Genomic DNA, 20,454 nt, shown 5'->3' with positions numbered 1-20,454 from the left:
TATAAATCCTACAATTGAGCTTATAATCACTACAAATCACCATGTTGAACATCATATACAACCCATTAAAGAAGAAAATCAAAATTCAATATAAGAAAGTAAAAATTAAGAAGATCACACACAGAGAGGAGGCATGTGATTCCAAGTGATTATATTGTATACTTATAGTAGTACGAGTTTAACATAAGGATGAAAAGGGATCCAGAATCCTTTACATAAGCCAAACAAAGTGCGAACTCTTCTCAATGAGTTGATGCCATAAAGAAGGACGGTAAAGTTTGGGATCTTGTTAAATTAACCAAAAAAATAAAGCTGATTGGTTGTAAATGAGTATTTAATAGTAAACAAAATTATAAGGGTAATATCAAAATATATAAAGCCAAACTTGTTGTTAAGAATTTTAATCAATGTAAATGAATCAATTTTAAGGAAACTTTCTCACCAGTATCCAAGAAATATTCATTCGGTATCATAATGACTCTTGTAGCTCATATGAGTTTGGAGTTGCACCTACATTTTTTCAATGAAAATTTAGAAGAGAAGTATACATGTTGCAATTAAAAGGTTTTACAACTGATAGCTCAAAACATATAGTTTGCAAACTTAAGAAATTCATTTACAGGTTGAAACAGGTGTCGCGATAGTGGTACCAAAAGTTTCATGAAATGATTTCATCATATGGCTTTATAGATAATATTGTGAATGAGTGCATATACATTAAGACCGATGGGAGTAAGTTCGTTATATCGGTCTTGAATGTCGACGACATTTTGTTAGTTAGCAATAACATTAAGATGTTGTGTAGTGACATTAGCAGCGTTGCCTATATTATCCAACGGATATTTTCTTCAAAATTATAAAGCATATGTTTGTAAAATATTTTTTGAAATCTTAGACATTGATCATTGTTGCCCAAGCAGAAGAATGTAAGAGTTTTATAAAGTGGGCTAATTGATCAATAATCTAGATCTATTCGAGGGTTAGATATTATGATCGGGAATCCTAATGGGCCTCACTAGAGTTTTGATCAGTCTCAAATTCATGTAGGGGTAGCATGCTTAAACTGTGATAAATACAGAATCTTAATGTACTAGGAAACTCTGGAACGTGTGAAGTCTTTGAGGAGTTTCAATGGGTTACCAACTTCTCTCTGTTGTAAATACTAAAACAAAGTTGGGTCTCCAAATCTACACACGTTGGAAGCTCTCTTTCCCGTATAATCGTTTCCCTAGGGGTGTAAGGTGTAGAAGACTGACAATTCCTTTCAGTAATGGCTTCTCAAGAATGTATGCTTTACATTCCAATCATCAGATCTCCATACTCGATGGATAATGCGTTTCTTTTCAATTCAGCAATGAAAGTTTAACACATTATAGATGGAAACCAATGCAATTACTGAAATTACAAACAAGCAACAAAAACACACACACACACACACACACACACACACACAGAGAGAGAGAGAGAGAGAGAGAGAGCTTGTTTAAAAAAATGTAGAGAGAGGGGCCACCGCATCAACCCAATCAGCCAATGGACGAAGATGGGTCAGGAGGCACTGAAACAGCGACTGCTCCTTCAAGCATTTGGGTCACCTTCGTCATGGAAGGCCTCAAGGATTGCTCTTCCTGAATACACCAAATTGCTACTTTCACCAATCTCTCCAGCTTCTGTTTGTCTACCATCGCATCTTCTTCGCTTTCCACTAACAAATTCAACCTCTCCTCTCTATAGCAATCGTAAACCCAATCAGCCAGTATCTCTTCCTCTTCGTTCCCCAGCTTTGATTCAACATTCTTCCTGCAGCAAATGATCTCCAACAACACAATACCAAAGCTGTAGACATCGACCTTCGACGTGATAGGCATGTTCATGAACCATTCACGCGCCACATACCCTCTAGTCCCTCTAATGCCTGTACTAGTTCGGGTCTGATCCGTCTTCAAAAGCTTCGCCAATCCAAAGTCGGAGATCCTTGCTGTCAAACAGTCGTCTAGAAGTATGTTTGAAGGCTTTATATCACAGTGTATGATTTGGGTGCTGCACTCCTCATGTAAATACATTAGCCCTCTTGCGATCCCGAGTGCAATCTGCATCCTTAGGTTCCATTTGGGTTTCAAGCCTCCAAAGAGGAAGCTTGATAAAGACCCATTGCTCATGAACTCATAGACAAGAAGCCGGTGTGGCCCCTCGTCACAGAATCCAAGCAGTTGGACTAGATTCTTGTGATGGGTCTGTCCAATTGCAATCACTTCTGTCATGAATTCCTTCTCGCCTTCTTCGACCACCTTCTCTAGCTTCTTGACTGCAACGGAAGATGTAGAATCATCAACCACCAAGGACCCTTTATAAACAGTACCAAATGCACCACGACCCAATTCTTCCTTGAATTCACCAGTCGCTTCTTTGAGCTCTTTGTAAGAAAAAGACTGCAGATTCTTTCCCAGCATGGTTGAATCTTGCTTAACTTCCCGAAGTTTTCTGCCCTGTAAGATGAAACAGAGCAATAGAATCGCTAAAAAGAACATGAAATTAAGAAACACAGAGCTGCCCAAAAGCACTGATCCGACAAGGATCAAAGTAGAACGATCTTTCTTCCCTGTATCTACGCTTGGAGGTGGAAGAGTGGAAATATTTTTCGACACTTTGACAAGAATCTTAACTCCAATACGAGGGTCCATCTTCCCGTTCGAGAGTGGAACACTTTTCTTCAAACAATCTCCGTCACGGAAAGCAGCTGCCATACATAAACAATCATTCAAGCAAAACTCTCGACACTGGTCTTCATTTACATGACTATATTTTTCATAGTCCGACTGCTTCCAGTCGGTGTTAAGCATCTCTATCATCTGGTACTGAGGCTCTTCTTTCGATCTGTCTTGAGATTCTTGACTACAATTCTGCAGACGGAAGTCTTGTTCGCACCCTTTGTATTTGTTGTTTGGATCCAAGAAGGAATACCCAGGTGGACAATGACAGCTCGGCCTTTGATTCTCATCCATCTTGCAGTAGCTGTTCAACCCACAAGCTCCGGAACCCAAAATACCAAACTCTATGAAGCACATGTCCGATGGCAAGAACCACGCAACAGACCATGACATGGCCCATCTACCATCGCTGAATTGGGTCTTTGGCCGGAGATATTGCCTGAACACTCCATCAAAATCGAACGTTGCTCTCTGATAGAATTCCATTGTTGGAACTTCGTTGGCCGGTGCAAGATCTTGCGAACCTCCATCTCTCAGCTTGATGTAAATGCGGCCTGATGAATTGAAGACCAGCTGGGAACCCCTCTCATATGTATTGCTAGCCCAATAAGGAGAGTAACGGTATTCTGTTGGGAGAGCAATAGGATAAAAAACAAAATTCCCATCGCTCTGTAAATTGAATAAGAACCTTCCCCTCGAATAGTCGGTCTCAATTAGACGAGATGTAAGATTTTTGTCTAGTCCCAGTATCTGTGTAGGCAAGATGTTGTCGGTCGGATTGTCGAAGCTTGCCCATACAATAGAATCCATGCTCATGAGAACGAAGTTTCCAGTGTCGAGCATTGCTGCAGATACAACGATCCCGCCATTGTTGGACTCGGTCCACCATATCTCTTCGCCTTGATGATCGTTGAGAACGAGCCGGCCGTTGGTCGTTAGCTCGACTCTCGATCCTTTCTGCACCAGGTTGTCTCCGTTCGCCGACCAAACTATCGTTTTTTCTGGTATTTGGTCAAACCAGATTGCGAGCAAGAAGAGATTTTTTTCTGGGAGGAGATGAAATCCGAAGGCGAATTCGCCGGAAGGTGAACGCCATGACATGTTTTCATCGAGATTAGAAAGAGAAGAACCTAAGCTTATGTTAGAGTGAGTTTGAGCGATGGCAGAAAAAGGGAGAAACAGAAGCAAAAGATGGAGAAGATGAGAAACCCCTCGGATTCTCATTTTTCTTCACCCTTACAGAGAGTAGGAAAACTTGCCCTGTTTGAATTCTTTGCAAGTGTCGTATTTATGCCCGGTAATCAAAGGTTTGTAGTAGGTTTTAGTAAAAGAAATAATTTAGAGATTGAGGGTACAAATAGAAATTTGCGAGTTTTTTTTTTTTTTTTACACATACACAGTTTTATACGGTGATGCAATTAACGCGTATTTTTTAAAAAAACGCCGTATTAAAAAGTATTGCTATTAACCCCCAACTCCATGTTTGTGATATGGACTATAGAGGGGCTTCGGAAGCTATCTACATGTGAGTTTTAATGCATAAGGTTCTGATGGTACGATTTCGTTAGGGCCGTTGTTGGGTCTGTTTGATGACGACACAGATAAGGTCTTGTGTGGCCTGGACTCCGGACCGACACTTGGGATCTTCGGTTCTGATCCAAGCGGATTGCCTGGAGACCCTGACCAGACTCTGTGGGACACATCATGATATCGTTTTGACACATCATTTCAGGGTATTAGCTCAAAAATGTGGTAGATCCAAATCTCAACAGGAAAGACCGGAGATTAACACCTACCATTGAAAACATCCTGAAACCACAAGTTTTAGATCATCGTGACCTGGTGTACATGTCGATGACAAATAAACATTATGGTGGGCCCTGAGAAGGTTTCAACTAAAGGTCATCTCCACTGTTTCCTTTGGTGTGGTCCGCTTCAGCTTTGGATCTTCCTCATTTTCTCATGCCCTGAAATGATCCGGCAAAAACGGATGGACAGCATGGATAAAACACATACATCTCGGTGGGCCCCACAAAGTTGGGTCCCCAGGGATATCCCTCCGAACATGGATTAGGTGGTGTGGTGACGTGGTGAGATTTGAGTAGTGGGCCAAGATGGGTCGGATTTTTTTAAGATTTTTCAGCCCAGCATGTACTTGCCCACTGATCTGCCCAGATCGGATGTTTACACCTCTGGAGCATTGACGAGTTAGGACCGGATCATCCCATAATCGGCGGCCCTCCAACGATTCAATCTGCTCCCGGATTCCGGTCCGATTATGGGTAAGATCTATGTTGATCCTCGCCCAGCTCAAATTTGGATCATTCAAAGCGCTAGCAGTGACTTAAACTCCTTTCATGTGGCACACTTGTACGACTGTCTAGACCACCCAAATTGTATTTGGGAGGTACATTTTGTATGGAGCATTAGAAAATTGCACTGGTTAAAGCAATCCTAACCGTTCAATTGCTGGCAATTGAATACACGGTTAAAACTAGGATAGTGTGTTATACAAACTGAATGGAAAAATACCCACACGTGGTTGCTATCATCTGCCGAGTGTGAGTTTTGGGGTTATGCTCCGTCCATGCTTGGTTGACAATTTCCACAGCCTGCATTTGTAGGCACACTTAAAATGATGGTAGAAGGATCAGAACCATCCATGTTATGAGTGCTACATGATAGGGGACATTCAGAACCATCCATTTTTTTCAGTGGTTCAAATTCAACTCAATAAATCAAAAGGACCTTATAGATTGCCAGAAGATATGGTTGAATGAAATAATACAAAGATTGTAGACTGTGAAAACTGTTGAAAAGAATACAATTCCAAAAAATTAGAAGCAACAGCCGCATACACAAACACACACACACACACAGGCACTACGGCATCAGTCCAGTGAGCTGAAGCCTGAAGGACGGGTCAGGACTGCTTCTTTGAGTATTTATATCACCTTGTTAATGGAAGGTCCGAAGGGTTGGCTCTTGCTGAATACGCCAAACGCCATCTCTCCAACTTCTTGTGTCGATCACTCTGACTTCATCTCTTTTCACTGGCAGATTCAACATCCCTTCTCCATATCAATAGTAAGACCAACCAGATTGATACAACAGAAGGCCACACAATTTGCCCGATTAAATATCTAACCTATTCAATCATTTAGATTGTCTTGACCAATGATTTGGACCAGATCCGTGATCTAATGACAAATCTAATGAAATCAACAGTCACAACGCACTATAGGGCCCATGGGATCAATGCAATGGTTAGCAAATTCATGAGATTTATTTATTTATATTTTTTTAACATTGTTTTGACTTGTGACTTATCTAATAAGTTTTCCATTTTGTATACTCATCATTAGGCATCAAACAATGTCAAAATGATGCGACATTGGTCCTATAGCCTATTAAGTTAGCTTTCAAATGAGCCCAAGATATGCAATTTCAATGTTATTTGAGACTTGAGCATAGTTTTAAGATGGACAAATCTGATACGACTCGTGTGAGTCAACTCAGTTTGGTAGTACCCTCCAGTTTCCCATCCATCACTGGCTTCCCCAAAACCTATCCCTAGATCCATCTCCAAGACCCTAGGTTTCTAACAAACCCAATCTGCCCAGTCCTCCAAACCCAATAAAACCTAGTATCCAAAATTTTCCTTTTCCCGCAAATTCTTTCCTGATGAGCCAAGTCAGTGTTAAGATGTCATCAAAAGGAAGAGTCGTACACTATACAACTGTTCCTACTCTGAACAACCTTATTGTGTCCCCATTATCCATCAAACGTTCTTATCAAGTTACCATAACTATAATAGTTGCCCTTCATATTGTCCTGATTTTTACCCATCTTCCTATTTATCTCATGGCATTCCCTAACAATGACGCTCCTGTTAGTTGTTCATATCCAAGAAGGAAAAGCCAGGTCACTGGCCTTTGATTCTCATCCACCTTTCTTGGGGTACAAGATCTCTGAAATCAACCCAACAAACATCCGAAAGCAACCATTGCACAACGGACCAAGATCAGCAGTCAGCCAGCTTCCATGGCTCCATTGGGTCTTTGGGTAGCATTTTACCTGAAAACTTCCATTAAAATCAAATGTCACTCTCCGATAGAAACCTCTTCTTTGAGCAGCATTCAACTGATAAGGTCACATGAGTTTCCATTGCTTAAGCTCCATGTAAATATGGCTTGATGAATTGAAGACCAGTTGCAAACGAGATCCTTGGTATTGCTGGACCAATAACGATCACAAGTGGAGTACAATAATGACTGTGACTGCATTCCATCCATAGAGAGATTTGGGGGGGGCTAAAAGTTGATATTGTCATGGTCCTGACCATGTGACGTGAACCTTCCCCTCAAGTAGTCAAGTCCCCGTCAGGTGAGGTTGAAGGCCAGTGACAAAACTCAATATCTGAACGCACAAGATGGTGTCAGTTGGATTTTTGAAGATCAGGCATTTGATAGAATCCATCCTCATGAGCACAAAGTTTCCAGTGTTGAGCCTGGCAGCCGGTACAACTGCCCCACCATTGTCTGATCCAGTCCAACATATCTCTTGGCCTTTATGGTTGTTGAGAAAAAGCCTGCCAGTATTTAGCTCGACTCTTGATCCTTTCTGCACCAGATTATCTCCATAACCATCGTTGTTTCAGATATCTTGTCAAACCAGATAGCTATCTGTCTGGAAGATGGAATCCAAAGGCGAATTTTCACTGGAAAGCAAAAGCTATGATGGGTTTTCATCCAAGGGTTGAAAGAGGAGCCTAAGCTTATGTTAGGGTGAGTTATAATGACGAAAGGAGAAGAAATAGATGCAGGATCTGGAGAAGATGAGAAAGAGAGACATTTTCAAGTGAAATCCTACCAAAGCTTTGATTTCATAGTTCTTTTGTACTTTTTAGCTCTCTTTAGCGGAATTACAATATCGTCGGCCTGAGGCTTTGCACGCTATACTTGGCTTTTTAGTTTTAAAAAGTCAGGTTCCACGTATCGTCATCCAGAATCCAGACCATTCGTCTGTTGCATCCACTGTGGATGTTTCACAGGCCAAAAGTATTCCAAATTGGCAGAATCCCAGCCATAAGATGCTGGAACCTTTTACAGTTGACCATAGATTTCAGTGTATTTGGTAGCGACAAACCAAAAGGTCACCATCATTTTAAGACTTCAGGGGTGGTCTACCCACAGCAGGACCCAACAACTGTCTGCACTAGCAGCATGTGAGCCCACAGGCTACAGAGTGGACAGTGCAGAACCCACGTGTGCAGCCTGTCTGCACCAGAGACAGAAGTTGTGTGGGACCCATTCTACCACAAGACCAGGCCCATCAGGAAACCCATGATCTTTGGCATAAGCTATATTTCATCAATGGCTCTTCCTGTAAATTTCCTTCCATACTTTTGAGTTTCCAGCCAACCTCAGGACTGTCTCAGCATATCTTCTGCATGAAGAATTCCATCACTGGATGCTGAAACCAGCTCATGAGATAAGACTCCCAACTCCATGAAAGACAGCGGGCTTACAAAACTCTTCCTATTTTATTATATAACAGGAGCTGTAACTAACTTTAAGCATGTACAATCAAACTTACATTTTTTTAATGTCTTGGGAGCATACAAACCTCAGGAAGAGCAAGACAGCATGCACACACCCGGCCGATAAGCCCATGCAGGCGGCAAGTGTGCATATTTCTCCATTCCTGGCTGCTCATCATATGGCCGTTCCATAACTTTGAGAAGCCTGCGAACCTCTCCATAATCACCTTGCTCCGCAGCGTCAATCGCACTTTGGCATAGGTAATTCCTAAGAATGAATTTTGGGTTCACACCATCCATGGCAACCTTCCTCTGCTCGTCCGAAACTCCCTTGGAGGCCAGCTTCCTCAGCAGAAAAGAAAAAAGGACCCAAGTCAGAGAATTTAATGGAATTTGTGAGAAACGTCTAGATTTCTTCGTGAAAAACATGAAGTAAAGTCAATTTCTTTCCCAAATGAAGTGAGCAAATAAGACACAGATCATCACCTTCTGTGAAATAATATTGGAAAGAAAAACAACAAAGACATTTTTTAATGCCCTGTTTATTTTCCCACTTCACGTCAAATTGATCTTACCCTCCATTGAAAATGACACAACAATCATGTTTTACTGTAGTGTGGACAGCGATCTAGACCGTGAGCAGTGGTTAGTGGAAGCGATCTAGATCATTGACTGTAATTTCACTCGCACAAGTGGGGCCCAACCCCAGTGGAAAGTAAAGTGACTGATATAGCCATCTGGACCGTCCATTAATGGATTTTCACTTGTAGGCATGGCCAGTGGACCATGTTTCCAATGGTATGCCTGGGACCCACGATTTCAATGATCCAGACCTACAAATCATACATGCATATTTGTGACTGTTGAAAAACAGGGAAGTGTTGAATCAAATATGGGCATAAATTTGATGTCTCACGATAATACACCGTTATCAAGTAAGAAATCAACAATGAAGCAGGAAACAGAAATGGGGGAGGAGCCTAACAAGTTAGATGACACTTGCCTCAAGGATAAACACAGCAAACTTGGACTTTCAGTTCTACAATTGAAGCCCATGGTAAGCCAAATCATTGGTATCATGCAGCACACCCTGGATGTCACGTGTCATTAAACCCCCAGACACAAAGTTTAATGTGGACTGCCACAGAATCTCCTCTTCTTAACCGCTTATCTAGAGACCATACATCAAATGGATAGGATTGTCCTATTAAGAAGATTAGCTAAGCACAATCCATCTATAGCAAGTTGCATCGAACTGTAAGCCTTGCTTGCACACACTAAAAGCCCAAGCACCTTATCTGTTTACAGTCCACCTTGGACCTTCTGCACAGCTTGTATGTTCAACACATGTGACATGAACTTGTTGGCCCCACCATCGAGTGGGCTGCGCAACATATCCAAATTCCGATACACCTTCAGGAGGTTCTCCACAATTGATAGCCCAGTGAACTCAAACTGCTAGATCAATCCACCTTGGCCTCCCTCTTCCTGAACCATGCCAATTCGAGATCAGTGGGCCATGGAACCAGAGAAAGAGGGGAGAGATAAGGTAGTAGGAGGTGTGTGTGTGTGTGTGTGGGGGGGGGGGGTCTCCTCCTCTTCTTGCTCTTTTTGAGAGAGGGAGGGAGAGGAGTGGCACAGGTCGTTTTGAGACTCCTCACTTGAGCAATGCAAGGACACCTGTCATAAAACCAGGCATGTAGGGCCATCAAACAAATTCAGCTGAATGGCCACTCTTGAGGGATTTGGGACGTTAATCAGGTGGATCACCCTTCCAAATGCATAGACCATCATCTCACAGCTATGGTCCACAAATATTGTGTGCCATGTGTTGTCTGGAAAATTGGATGGTTACACTGAATGCAATTATTTTTGTCATTTTCAAAAAAGAGTGGCAGCCATGAGCTCAATTTAACTAGAAGAGGGGAAAAAAAAAAACTAGGCATAAACATGTGGTATGGAAATCTGACCCCATTTTATTTGGGTGGTAATGTCTAATTAAGCCAAAAAAAAAAGTGGCTTTTCATAAGAAGCCAAAAAAGAAAACAATCAAAATGTCAGCATTGAGTCCGTACCTCTTGCAAGTAGATCCCAAATAGGGATAGCATGGGCCAGCCTGGGCTTGGGCCCCTAAACTTAACCCAAGAGGAGGGCCCAAGCTTGAAATCTAGGCTAGTGATGAACAGCCCGGTCCAATCACCAACTGGGCCACCATTATATAATAAGAATGGACAGTTTAAAGACGCTTGAATGATTCCCATTCAGCACATATGTGACACTTGTTAGATCTAGGTCATGTTTCAATGATCCAAACCGTTTATATGATGGGACTCATCATGCATGCAAGATACCAAAAAAATTAAAATTAAAAAATAAATAATAATAATAATAATAATAATAATAATAATAATAATAATTGGACTATTTCAAACCATAGATCATTTAAATCTTTCCCTAACAGGGCCAACCCTAACCCACCCTGATCTGTAGGGCCATGACCAGGGCCAGGTCAAGGCCATGATTAGATCAGGTTAGGGGACCAGGCCCATTGCCACCCCTAAGCCCCAGACAAAAAAAAAAAAAAAAGGAGAGTACAAAAAAAAGCCAGTATTGATTTCATACCTCTTGCATGTAGGTTTGCACCCAGCTCGCCCATGCTTCCTTCCGCTCCCTGCCAATATGTAGCAAAACGGCCTTAAGCGGAATAAGCAGCTCATCTTCCGGAATGTTAGGGTCTGCTTTAATATTTGAGAGCAACCTAAAGGAATTTGTATAGTCTACTTTATCAACAGCCATGTTGTTGAGAAGCTTGCCGATCAGTTGTTTATTGTACTTTGGCAGGCCAAGTTTTCTCGTCATTATCGACTGATATTCATCCATGAATTTAACCCCGTATCTGTTAAAGGTAAAGGACAGACAATCATTATATCACTAATAGAATATTTGGTGCGTTATATGATACAGAATTTTGATTGTTCTGCACATATAGATCCAAGCCCGACTACATGCTGTCACATGTGCCATTGTAGAAAACATGTTTAAGATCCAAGCTGTACATCAGCTAAGCCACGGCCAAAAAATCAGATCAGTCCAATCAATAGGTGGACCACAATGCATGAAACAAATGAACAGCTAAAAACTGGGGAAAGCTTACTTCAGTGGTCCACATCTTGTACACTACGGCCCACCTAACTAGTGGACCTGCAAGATTTTAGGCCAGTGATACACATTGTGGTGCCTACCTGATGAAAGGCTTGGATCTCACACTGCAGTATGTAGAACAGTTTGGGTTTACAATGATGTGGAACTTGCAATCCTCTAAGGTGGAAGAGTCTTCAATACCTTTCCATAGAAAAGTTTGCCTCCTCATCACTAATCAATTCAGCAGCTTTTAGAGTTGCGGTGAACTGTGCAACATTCCATAAGCCAATATCTGGCTGGTTCGCAAAACAGTACCTTCTCCCGGGAAGGTCTGTGGTATTTGGAGTATAGCTTGGATCAAACGCATCCAAAAAGCCAAAAGGTCCATAATCAATGGTGAGACCTAACACGCTCATGTTGTCTGTGTTCAGAACACCATGAGTGAACCCAACCCCCTGCCATCTTGCAACCAACGAAGCTGTTCGCTCAGCAACCTCAACTGACCAAGCTGATACCACAACAGTTGACGCGTATAAATGTTAACAGGTTTTCTCAAGCAGATTTCTCTCTCCATGTTATGTACGCATGTGAACATGTACATTAGAGAAACCAAGTGGGACCAGTTGGCAGCAAAAGGTAGATAAAGAGAAGAACTTCACCTGCATACTTGTTGGGCATCACGTCTGCTGCCGAATAGCCTTCCTGACTGTCTGCCCTAAAAGATAAGCTCTTGCTCTTCTGCATATTCTCAAGATGAGAGAAGTGATGCCTGATGGTGTAATCTGCCAAAGCACGAACGATATGGAGGTCTTCCTTGCCTCTATAGGCATGTATTTGGAATGAACCGAAACGGAGGAAGGATTGAGCAACTCGGCAAACAATGGCCCCAGGTTCTTCTTTTGCGTTACCACTGCATGGAAACAACATGATTAGTAACAAATGAACGGATCTACACCAGCAGAGAATAAAACTAGTCTACATATGCATTTCACTAAACAAATATCCATCCAACTGGGCACAGGCGCACAGCATGTCTACAGATTTTATGCATCTCTGATACTTCATTTTTATATTGATACTTCAGTACTTCATTTTTATGCATAAAATCTGAAGTATCTGAGTATCACAACCATTTAATGCCCAATCCCATAAGATAGTGGCCTATTTTGCTCGTAGTTCAGTGATAATGGGAGAATGCCATTACCACAAGATAAACGATACTTGCACACTCAACTGCTTTAAAGTTACATGTCCAAATTATATGGATATATTGGTTATTTAGTATAGTAGCAAGGACTTGGACAGTTAGACTAGATTTTGAAAAGAAAGCCATTTCCTAAAGGTGACAAGAGATGGTTGCCTGAAAAAAACAAGGCCCAAGCATTCATTTCTTGTCAAGTAGTATCCTTCTCAAAATGAAATATGGAAAACCCCACATGTCATTATTTTTTCATCTTCTTCTTTTTTATATGAGCAATCACTAAATAACGCTCGAGAATGGAATATCCAGGAAAACCCCACATCATCTTCTTCTTTTTTATATGAGCAATCACTAAATAACACTCGAGAATGGAATATCCAGGAAAACTAGCATCTGCAAAAACCTAGCTATCAATTATCTAGATCAGTTGGGCATACTCATAAAACATGTCACGGATGACACCTTTGCCTGTCGTGACAAGACAAAGGGCACGGGTCGTTGGGATTCCCAAGCTGTGCATTGCTTCACTGCAGAGAAATTCTCGTATGCTACTGCGAAGAACTGCAAGGCCATCTGCAAATCGGCTGTAAGGTGTCTTTCCCGCACCTTTAAGCTGCAATTCCCACCTTTCACCTTGAGAATTCAGAAGTTCCCCAAGAGTTATTGCACGTCCATCACCAAGCTGACCAGCCCATGTGCCAAACTGATGTCCTCCATAGCACTGGGCATAAGGCATCCTGCCAGAAGCATTTGCCAAAGTAGGCAGGTATGGTATTAATGGAAGAAGAGGAGACACCATAAAATAAATAAAATAGCGGTTATCTAACCAGAAGGGAACCACAATGATGAACAAGATATATAGTATAGCTTACCCTTGTGGCAAAGGAGACGCCCCAGAGAATATGAGAGGAAAATCTGGCCTTTCAAACCTGAAACTCCGACATATGTTCGGTTATAAGTCATAAGCCACACCACGGTTATATGTGGTAAGAATGTTAAAGATCCACAGCACAAATAAGACACAAATGAGAAATGAACAATGTAAGAATTTAGCACAGATATAAACTGTGAGGAACTGCAGGAGGATCGTGGAGACTAGGAGGGGGACCACCCAGTACAATGAAGCAAGCTGAATCCCCTAAGGTTGATCCTAGAAGTCAGTAAATCAGTAAACTGAGGTCGTATTTAACTTGGTTATTAATTCAATGATTAGTTCTCTGTCAGTCAAATTATTCAGAGTGGTGCTACTCTTTTAGCTTTTATTTTAAAAGACTAGACCATGCTTTCTTCGCAACTAAACAGCTGACATGATATAATTCAAAAAACTTGCTCACAAGAGCAGTTGCTTATCAATGAAGTTACAGATGCATGCATGCAACATACAATCTATTGGTTCAAGATTTATTTTTGGACATCATAAGATGGGGTAGTGATTCTTATATGCAGAATTGAATACAAAATGAAGTATGAAGTACCTCCTCTGGAGTAGCTTCCAACAAATCTCTATTTATTTCCCTCATATTTGAGCATAGAAGGGATCTAATCTCAAACCGTAAGGAAATTCTCCTTCATTGCCTCTGTGCCAAAGGACTTCATTCCAAACTATATGATCCTACTGTTTTCAAACGAATGTGTTTTGTTTGTTATTGAGAATGAATCATTCGCTTTGAAAAAAGGGAAAGATAGACTTGACCCAAATGTCCTTTTCTGAGGGATTCATTAATAGTGGGAACAATAAATTCCAGGCCGTAACGTACCACAGCCCTTAATTCGATATGCTTGGAGAACCTTTGGTTAAAAGGGAAAAACTAAGGAACTAACATGCATGCCTGAATTCAATACATGTTCAGTGAAATGTGCCACGTGTGTGCTCCAATGATTCTAATCTAGTCCTTCGTCTCAAAGTGCCCAGAAACGATGATGTCTTATTTAGCCTTTGAAATCACCAAGGAACTTGATAGCTGGGCATCAGGCATTTCGTTAGCCCTAAGGTGCTAGGGATCCAATTTTTATAGTCGCTTAAAGTGTCAAAATAGTCCGTATAGCCAGGCGGTCAGGATAAAAGCATGGCTAGCATGTTGCATATCCATTATACCTGCTCAAAACTGAGACCACCATTATGCACAAGACTGTCCTGTATAGCTGCGAGATATACGATTAACCCAAAGGACTCGTACAACTGTTTAATTGAATGACAGGACTGGTTGGTGTTTAAAACAAGGCTAGCGTCCAAACGAAAGTTGGTGTTGCTTGGCACCATTGACCATTGGAGTCTACTCAAAAGGTGTTGGGATGGCATGGAGGCCAAAAGAGGGGTGGTGCAGGGCACCAGTGGCGATTAAGCCAGTACCAAGGTAGCCAAATGTTTAAAATTGGCATAGCGTAGGATGTTTATGCCAATAGGAATTGGAAGTCATGAAGCAACCAAAACACGTGGCGAAGGGCCATCACGGAGAACAGCATCAAAGGGAAAATCCAGTCTGCGACACTCTACTCTAGAGGAACTTTGAGGCTAGTGCCTATTCTATCAAGAGAGAGGGACTCCTAGAGAGAAATCCCAGGCGCAAGAGCACAAAATCAAGCTTTGGGCTCTCCTCGACTCACAGGAAGCTCAATGAGATAAGATTGATTCACAAGCTCACTAAGTTTGCTGTGTTTCTTGTGTTGTCTCTTAAAAATATATTGCAATTTGAAAAGAGGAAATCCAAAGGGTATTTACAGGCTCTATATCTTAATCTCCCAGCCAAGAAGCGGTTATTTCAAACTCAACGATTCTTAAAGCCCCCACCAATTTAAAAACATAAAATGAAAACCAAGTGAAGCTTAAAATAGAAGAGAAAAAGTATAATTTGAATTGTAAATCATAGGATTCAAATCATAGAATCGTAGGATTCATATAAAAAGGGATTCAAGGTTGGGATTCAAATCATTTCACTTAAGATTTGACTAAAATCGTATATCGTAAATCATAAAACATAGGATTTTGACAACAACGGGTAGGGCAAAGACACCAGCTCTTCGTCGAGCCCAATGATAGAGATCTTCCAACCGAACTTGTCATCGGTTCCCTCACACGGGATAACTATGTAAGAATAGCCAAAGGTTCGTGACCTTGCTAGGTGGTCATGAACTAACATAGTATTGAGATCCACGGAACACAACTCGCCCTTGGCCAATAGCTGTTGTGCCCAAACTCAAGTTCAACAAGACAATAGAGGAAACACTCTCCTTCAACATATGTTCACTTACGGTTAAGATATATTCACGTTTTAAGGCATTAATAGCATGTCCACACAAGACCCATGGTCATCATGATCTATGGACAAGATCATCAATTCAACAGTTAAGATCATCTCATTGGCTTATTAGTGCACACGACACTAACACTTATTGGTTAACAAGACATGGCATGCAAATCATTCTTATTGGATGAGAGGTTCTGTCAAAGCGAACCGCTTGAGTCGGCGTCAGCATTAAGTGGGTATGCACGTCACGCTGAGTTGAAGTTCATTCAATGCTTGGTAGATATAGTGTAGTGCTATAGTAGAGGTGATTGGTTTGAGGCTGCTAAGAGGTCAGCGTTGTTGTGCTACTACGATACCTAAGTGTTGCAAGGGCACACATGTGCTTGTTGAGCTTTCAGCTGATATGGCAAGAGCCATATGTGCTTGTTCAACTTCACCTAACATAGCAACTAGCATATGGCATTATGCGCTACTACAATACTCAAATGTTGCAGCAAGGGCACATGTGTGCTTGTTGAGCTTTCACCTAGTATGGCAAGAGCCATATGTGCTTGTTCAACTTCACCTGACATTGCAACTAGCATATGGCGTTATGCATGGCATGCCTTGTGATGGTTCAGTACTAAGTGCCGGTTGTGTTGCGTGATACGGATTTAAGTCAACGTGCAGGCATTTTTCCATGCAAATACCTATGATGCTTCCTTAAATTCTGTCTTCGAGTGTTTTATGTTCCCATGGTTCAAAATATTGATCAATACATATTTATCAGCCAATACATGTTACATATGAGAAAACTCTCAACCGCATGTGGCACAAGTAAGATAAACATGAGACTGAACAATTTTGAGGTTCATGAGTGAAAAGAGCAAGGCAATAAGTTCACTACACTCTTTTGGTCATTAACCACCTCAATGTAAGCTTCAACATCCAAGCCACACAGTTTCAGACAAGTTCAATAAGTTCCCAATGATTTTCAAAGCCTCCCTCTTCCAGTCGTCAACAATATATGTCACATTTCCTGATTCACAGAAGAATATATAAGTTATTGATGGATGGATTGCCTACTGATAACTGATAACTGATCACCTATAGTTAAGGTACCAGTACAACTTGTGGTGCCGTAAAATCTTTCCCACCAACATGCCTCCTGCATAGGACATCAGCACCACTAAGACAATAGTTCCCCACCCTGAAGATGACATGGCACATAGATCTGGTGGGTCTTTTCATCAGGTGGGTCACACTGTTTCAATCAACGGACAGCCAATGTTCGGACTCAATGCACACATCACCTACTCCCACTATTTTTGAAGCTCTATCATTGCCCATCTTGACAACACCATAATCATCTGACTTGTATGTTGCAAAGAGATCTCTTTTGGAAGTAGCATGAAATGAAGCACCTATATCAACTATCCATTCAGTATCTTGACACCCACCATGGAAACACGCAACTTCACTAGATGTGAATATCACTATTTTGTCATCAGACGCAACGGCGGTAGTATCTTTCTCTTCTTGCTTTTCCTTTCCTTTTTCTTTCTTTTTCTCCTTCTTGGAATTTCAACATTCATTCTGGTAGTGGCCCAACTTGCCACAAATAAAGCAATTGACATCCTTCATGTACTTAGATTTACCTCGCGACTTCTCTTGGTAATGAGGTTTTCTACTTTTGCTTCTTCCCCTTGCTTCAGTAGCAAGTGCTTATGAGTGAGTGGAGCCAATTAACTTTCTTCTTGTTTCTTCATTAAGTAAGCTGCTTGTAACTTGACGCATCGTAACCACACCATCCAAGGTCAAGTTGGCAACATCAGAGTTTCCCAACTGTCAGGTGAAGAGCTAGGCAATAACAATGCTTGCAGCTCATCATCCAACATCCTCTTCATGGTGACTAATTGATTCACAATGCTCTGCATCTCATTTGAGTGCTCCACAATAGAACCCCCTTATTTGTATTTTAAATTTACAAGCTTTCTAATTAAGAAATCCTTGTTCCCGGCAATTTTTCTTTCATACAATGCTTCTAATTTTTCCCATGGGGCCTTAGTGTAAGATTCATTTGACACATCATGAAAAACACTATCGTCCAACCATTGCCAAATATATCCAATGGTTTTCCTATTTAGCTTCTTCCATTCCTCATCTGTCATGTCCTTTAGTTTGGCATCATCACCTTCAATTGGTGCATATAAATCTTTGCAATATAAGATGTCCTCCATCTTGGCTTTCCAAATCGTCCAATTGGAGCCATTGAGGCTTACCATTCTATTTGTGGTGCTTGCCTCCATTTCAACACGCACGACGAACAACAAGCTCCCCCAAAAACGACCAAGCTTCCAACCAAAGCTTTGATACCACTTGTAGGGGAAACCAACCCCTTTCCCAACAAACCCTTGGAGAATATTACTGACAAATCTGGTGATTGTGGATCGAAGCCTCACTAACCCAGAGACAAACCTTTTCTTGAAATCAACAAGAGGCTTGAATCAGGGCTGCAGAGAGAGCCTAGCTCTTCTTCCTCACAAAACCCCTTTTCTCCAAAAGAGCAAAGAAAAAACCCAATCAGTTTCTGTGTATATTTCTCATCTCAAAAGCCCCTTATCTTTTGTTTTTTATATTTAGCAAAAGGGTGTAGGCAAAGGACCAAGATGCCCTCACTTAGTCCTCACACGTGGGACTCACCTCCACATGGGCAGGGAATTCCCAACACCAGATGAGGCCCATCTTCAGAAATGGACAAGATGAAGGCCTGTACTAGGAACAAAATCACTATTTCAGCAATGTTTAAATTAACCAAAGCCCGTGTTCCATCAAATCGAAAGTAAAGTAAACAATGGTGCAAAAAGGTGAGGTCACAGGGTTTTGGTTATTCACATGGAAGCTCTGGGTAAACAAGCTGAGAGAGATTCTGAAGGTTTTAGCAATTTAAATTGCTTTGTACATAGAACCAAAGGGCTAGCAACACTATCCACAAGCGAAGTCACTTACTCTTTCAGATCCAAATCAAGCAACTCAGCAACTGGTTCTGACCACGCCACAAGTTCAGGGTTCTCCACTTTAGCAGAAGGCAAGACTTTTGTATAACAAGCATGCAGCACCTGCAAACCAAAATAAAATAACACCACCAACACATCAGTCAGGCTTCTCAAGTCAGGTCATTGAGGAAAAATATTCCTAGCCACAGATCTGCATATGCACAACTATCCCGCCCATGCCTACAACAACACCCACATGCAGTTCCACGCTATTCATCATGCCAGCCCATAATGAATGTTTCGTAGCTCAAATTTTTGCCTGTCCGATCATCAAGCAGCATGTGTACACGACAGTGGACGGTTAAAAGGGGCCAACCAACAGCCTATTTTCAATGCACATGTGCACCACACCTGATCAATGGGCCAACCTGCTTCTAGGCTAGGACACATTCACCAAGGGGCCGACCTGATCGCACCAGCAAATGAACACTAGCAATCACCATCCAAGAGATGGAATTCCAAAGCAAGAACTTTGAATATAACTAAAACAGTGATCCAAGGGATGATCTATAGTGTAGACTAAAAAAGATCCAAATCGCTCTTTTGCAGCTACACGCAGTGGAAGAAAAATCCCTTCGTGTTCTAAATTGGAAAATACTCACCAATGAAGTCATAAATTAAATTAAATAAATACAATCTAAATTCTCCAACACCGAAACAGAAATAGTAAATCCTATTATATATCTCCCTCGGAAAATCTAATTGTTAAATTGGAAAAGAAATCCGTGGGTGAAAAGCAAAAACCTGCCGGGGAATCGCATCAGTCCGTGAATCTCCCGGCAACTCCCGCACGAAGGAATGATCCCAGTTTAGATCTTCAATCTTTGATCTAACGCTTCCATTGCTGAGATTCGTATCCTGCCCTCTATCGGCCGATGTCAATGGCTCCATTCCCTGAGCCCCGTCTTTCGGAGAGAAGTCAATGGAAACGGAGCTCGAAAATGCCTTTCCAGCGTTGAATGCAACTGGAGGTTGAGAGACGAAGGGAGATATCAGACTATCCGCCGGAAAAAATGGCGGTTTCCGGCGGATGGACGGAGACGATGGAGGTTTCCGGCGTATGGACGGGAAGAGATGAGGAGGGTTTGAGGAGGAGAGGATGGGAAGACGAGCAGTGGGGAGTTTTGGGAAGGGAGAATGGAGAAAGGAGAGAAGGGCGAGCATCGCTCACTGTTATGTGTACTCTGTCTCCTCCTTTTTGGATACGTGAAGAAAAATGAGCAGCTGACGATGTCAGTGAAAGGAAGTAGTCGTGAATTTTTGTAGAGGAAGATGTTCCCAGTAATCTAAACTCTTCGTGCAGCGATGTCACACGTGGGGAGTTCCAAGCCGCTCGTCAGTTTTGAAGTGAACTGCGCGAGCTCGTGCGACGGCGTGCCTGCAAGTAACCGAGCACAGCGTGGGCAGAACATGTTTGAGATCCATGTCGTTCATTTGGTGCCCTGGCTCATGTTCATTTTGGAAACCAGAAAGTGAGTTGATCGAACACTCATGTAGGCCACGCCCAAGGAAGAGTTTGATCGGAGTGCACACCAGTGGTTGTATATTAGCTCACATAGGGCGGTATGGGAGACTGACTGTAATA

The 20,454-nt window shown here is 41.8% G+C and overlaps 2 protein-coding genes across 5 annotated transcripts; both read right to left on the bottom strand.

Moving 5' to 3' along the window:
• Positions 1–1,416: 1,416 nt before the first annotated feature.
• LOC131223954 (G-type lectin S-receptor-like serine/threonine-protein kinase LECRK3) lies at positions 1,417–3,929 on the bottom strand. Its single transcript, XM_058219551.1, has one exon. It carries the CDS (start codon positions 3,927–3,929, stop codon positions 1,524–1,526), a length of 2,406 nt encoding a protein of 801 aa, XP_058075534.1. The 3' UTR covers positions 1,417–1,523.
• Positions 3,930–5,443: 1,514 nt separating this feature from the next.
• Positions 5,444–20,128, bottom strand: LOC131222395 (uncharacterized). Of its 4 annotated transcripts, none has more exons than XM_058217445.1 (9): positions 19,614–20,127; positions 18,823–18,932; positions 13,462–13,518; positions 13,027–13,326; positions 12,048–12,298; positions 11,590–11,896; positions 10,870–11,143; positions 8,334–8,589; positions 5,444–5,758 (listed from the first exon to the last, which is right to left on the bottom strand). In XM_058217445.1, exons 1-8 carry the CDS (start codon positions 20,031–20,033, stop codon positions 8,335–8,337), a joined length of 1,974 nt encoding a protein of 657 aa, XP_058073428.1. In that variant the 5' UTR covers positions 20,034–20,127; the 3' UTR covers positions 5,444–5,758; position 8,334. The 4 variants fall into 4 exon arrangements, with proteins under 4 accessions (XP_058073428.1, XP_058073427.1, XP_058073429.1 ...); XM_058217444.1 differs by having other exon boundaries at positions 8,304–8,589; positions 19,614–20,126; XM_058217446.1 differs by lacking the exon at positions 8,334–8,589 and having other exon boundaries at positions 19,614–20,128.
• Positions 20,129–20,454: the final 326 nt, after the last annotated feature.

This window comes from Magnolia sinica, chromosome 13 (assembly GCF_029962835.1).
Source record: "Magnolia sinica isolate HGM2019 chromosome 13, MsV1, whole genome shotgun sequence".
NCBI classification, from domain to species: domain Eukaryota; kingdom Viridiplantae; phylum Streptophyta; class Magnoliopsida; order Magnoliales; family Magnoliaceae; genus Magnolia; species Magnolia sinica.
Note: the sequence above shows the minus strand (reverse complement) of the source record. Positions and strands in the feature narration are given on the sequence as shown.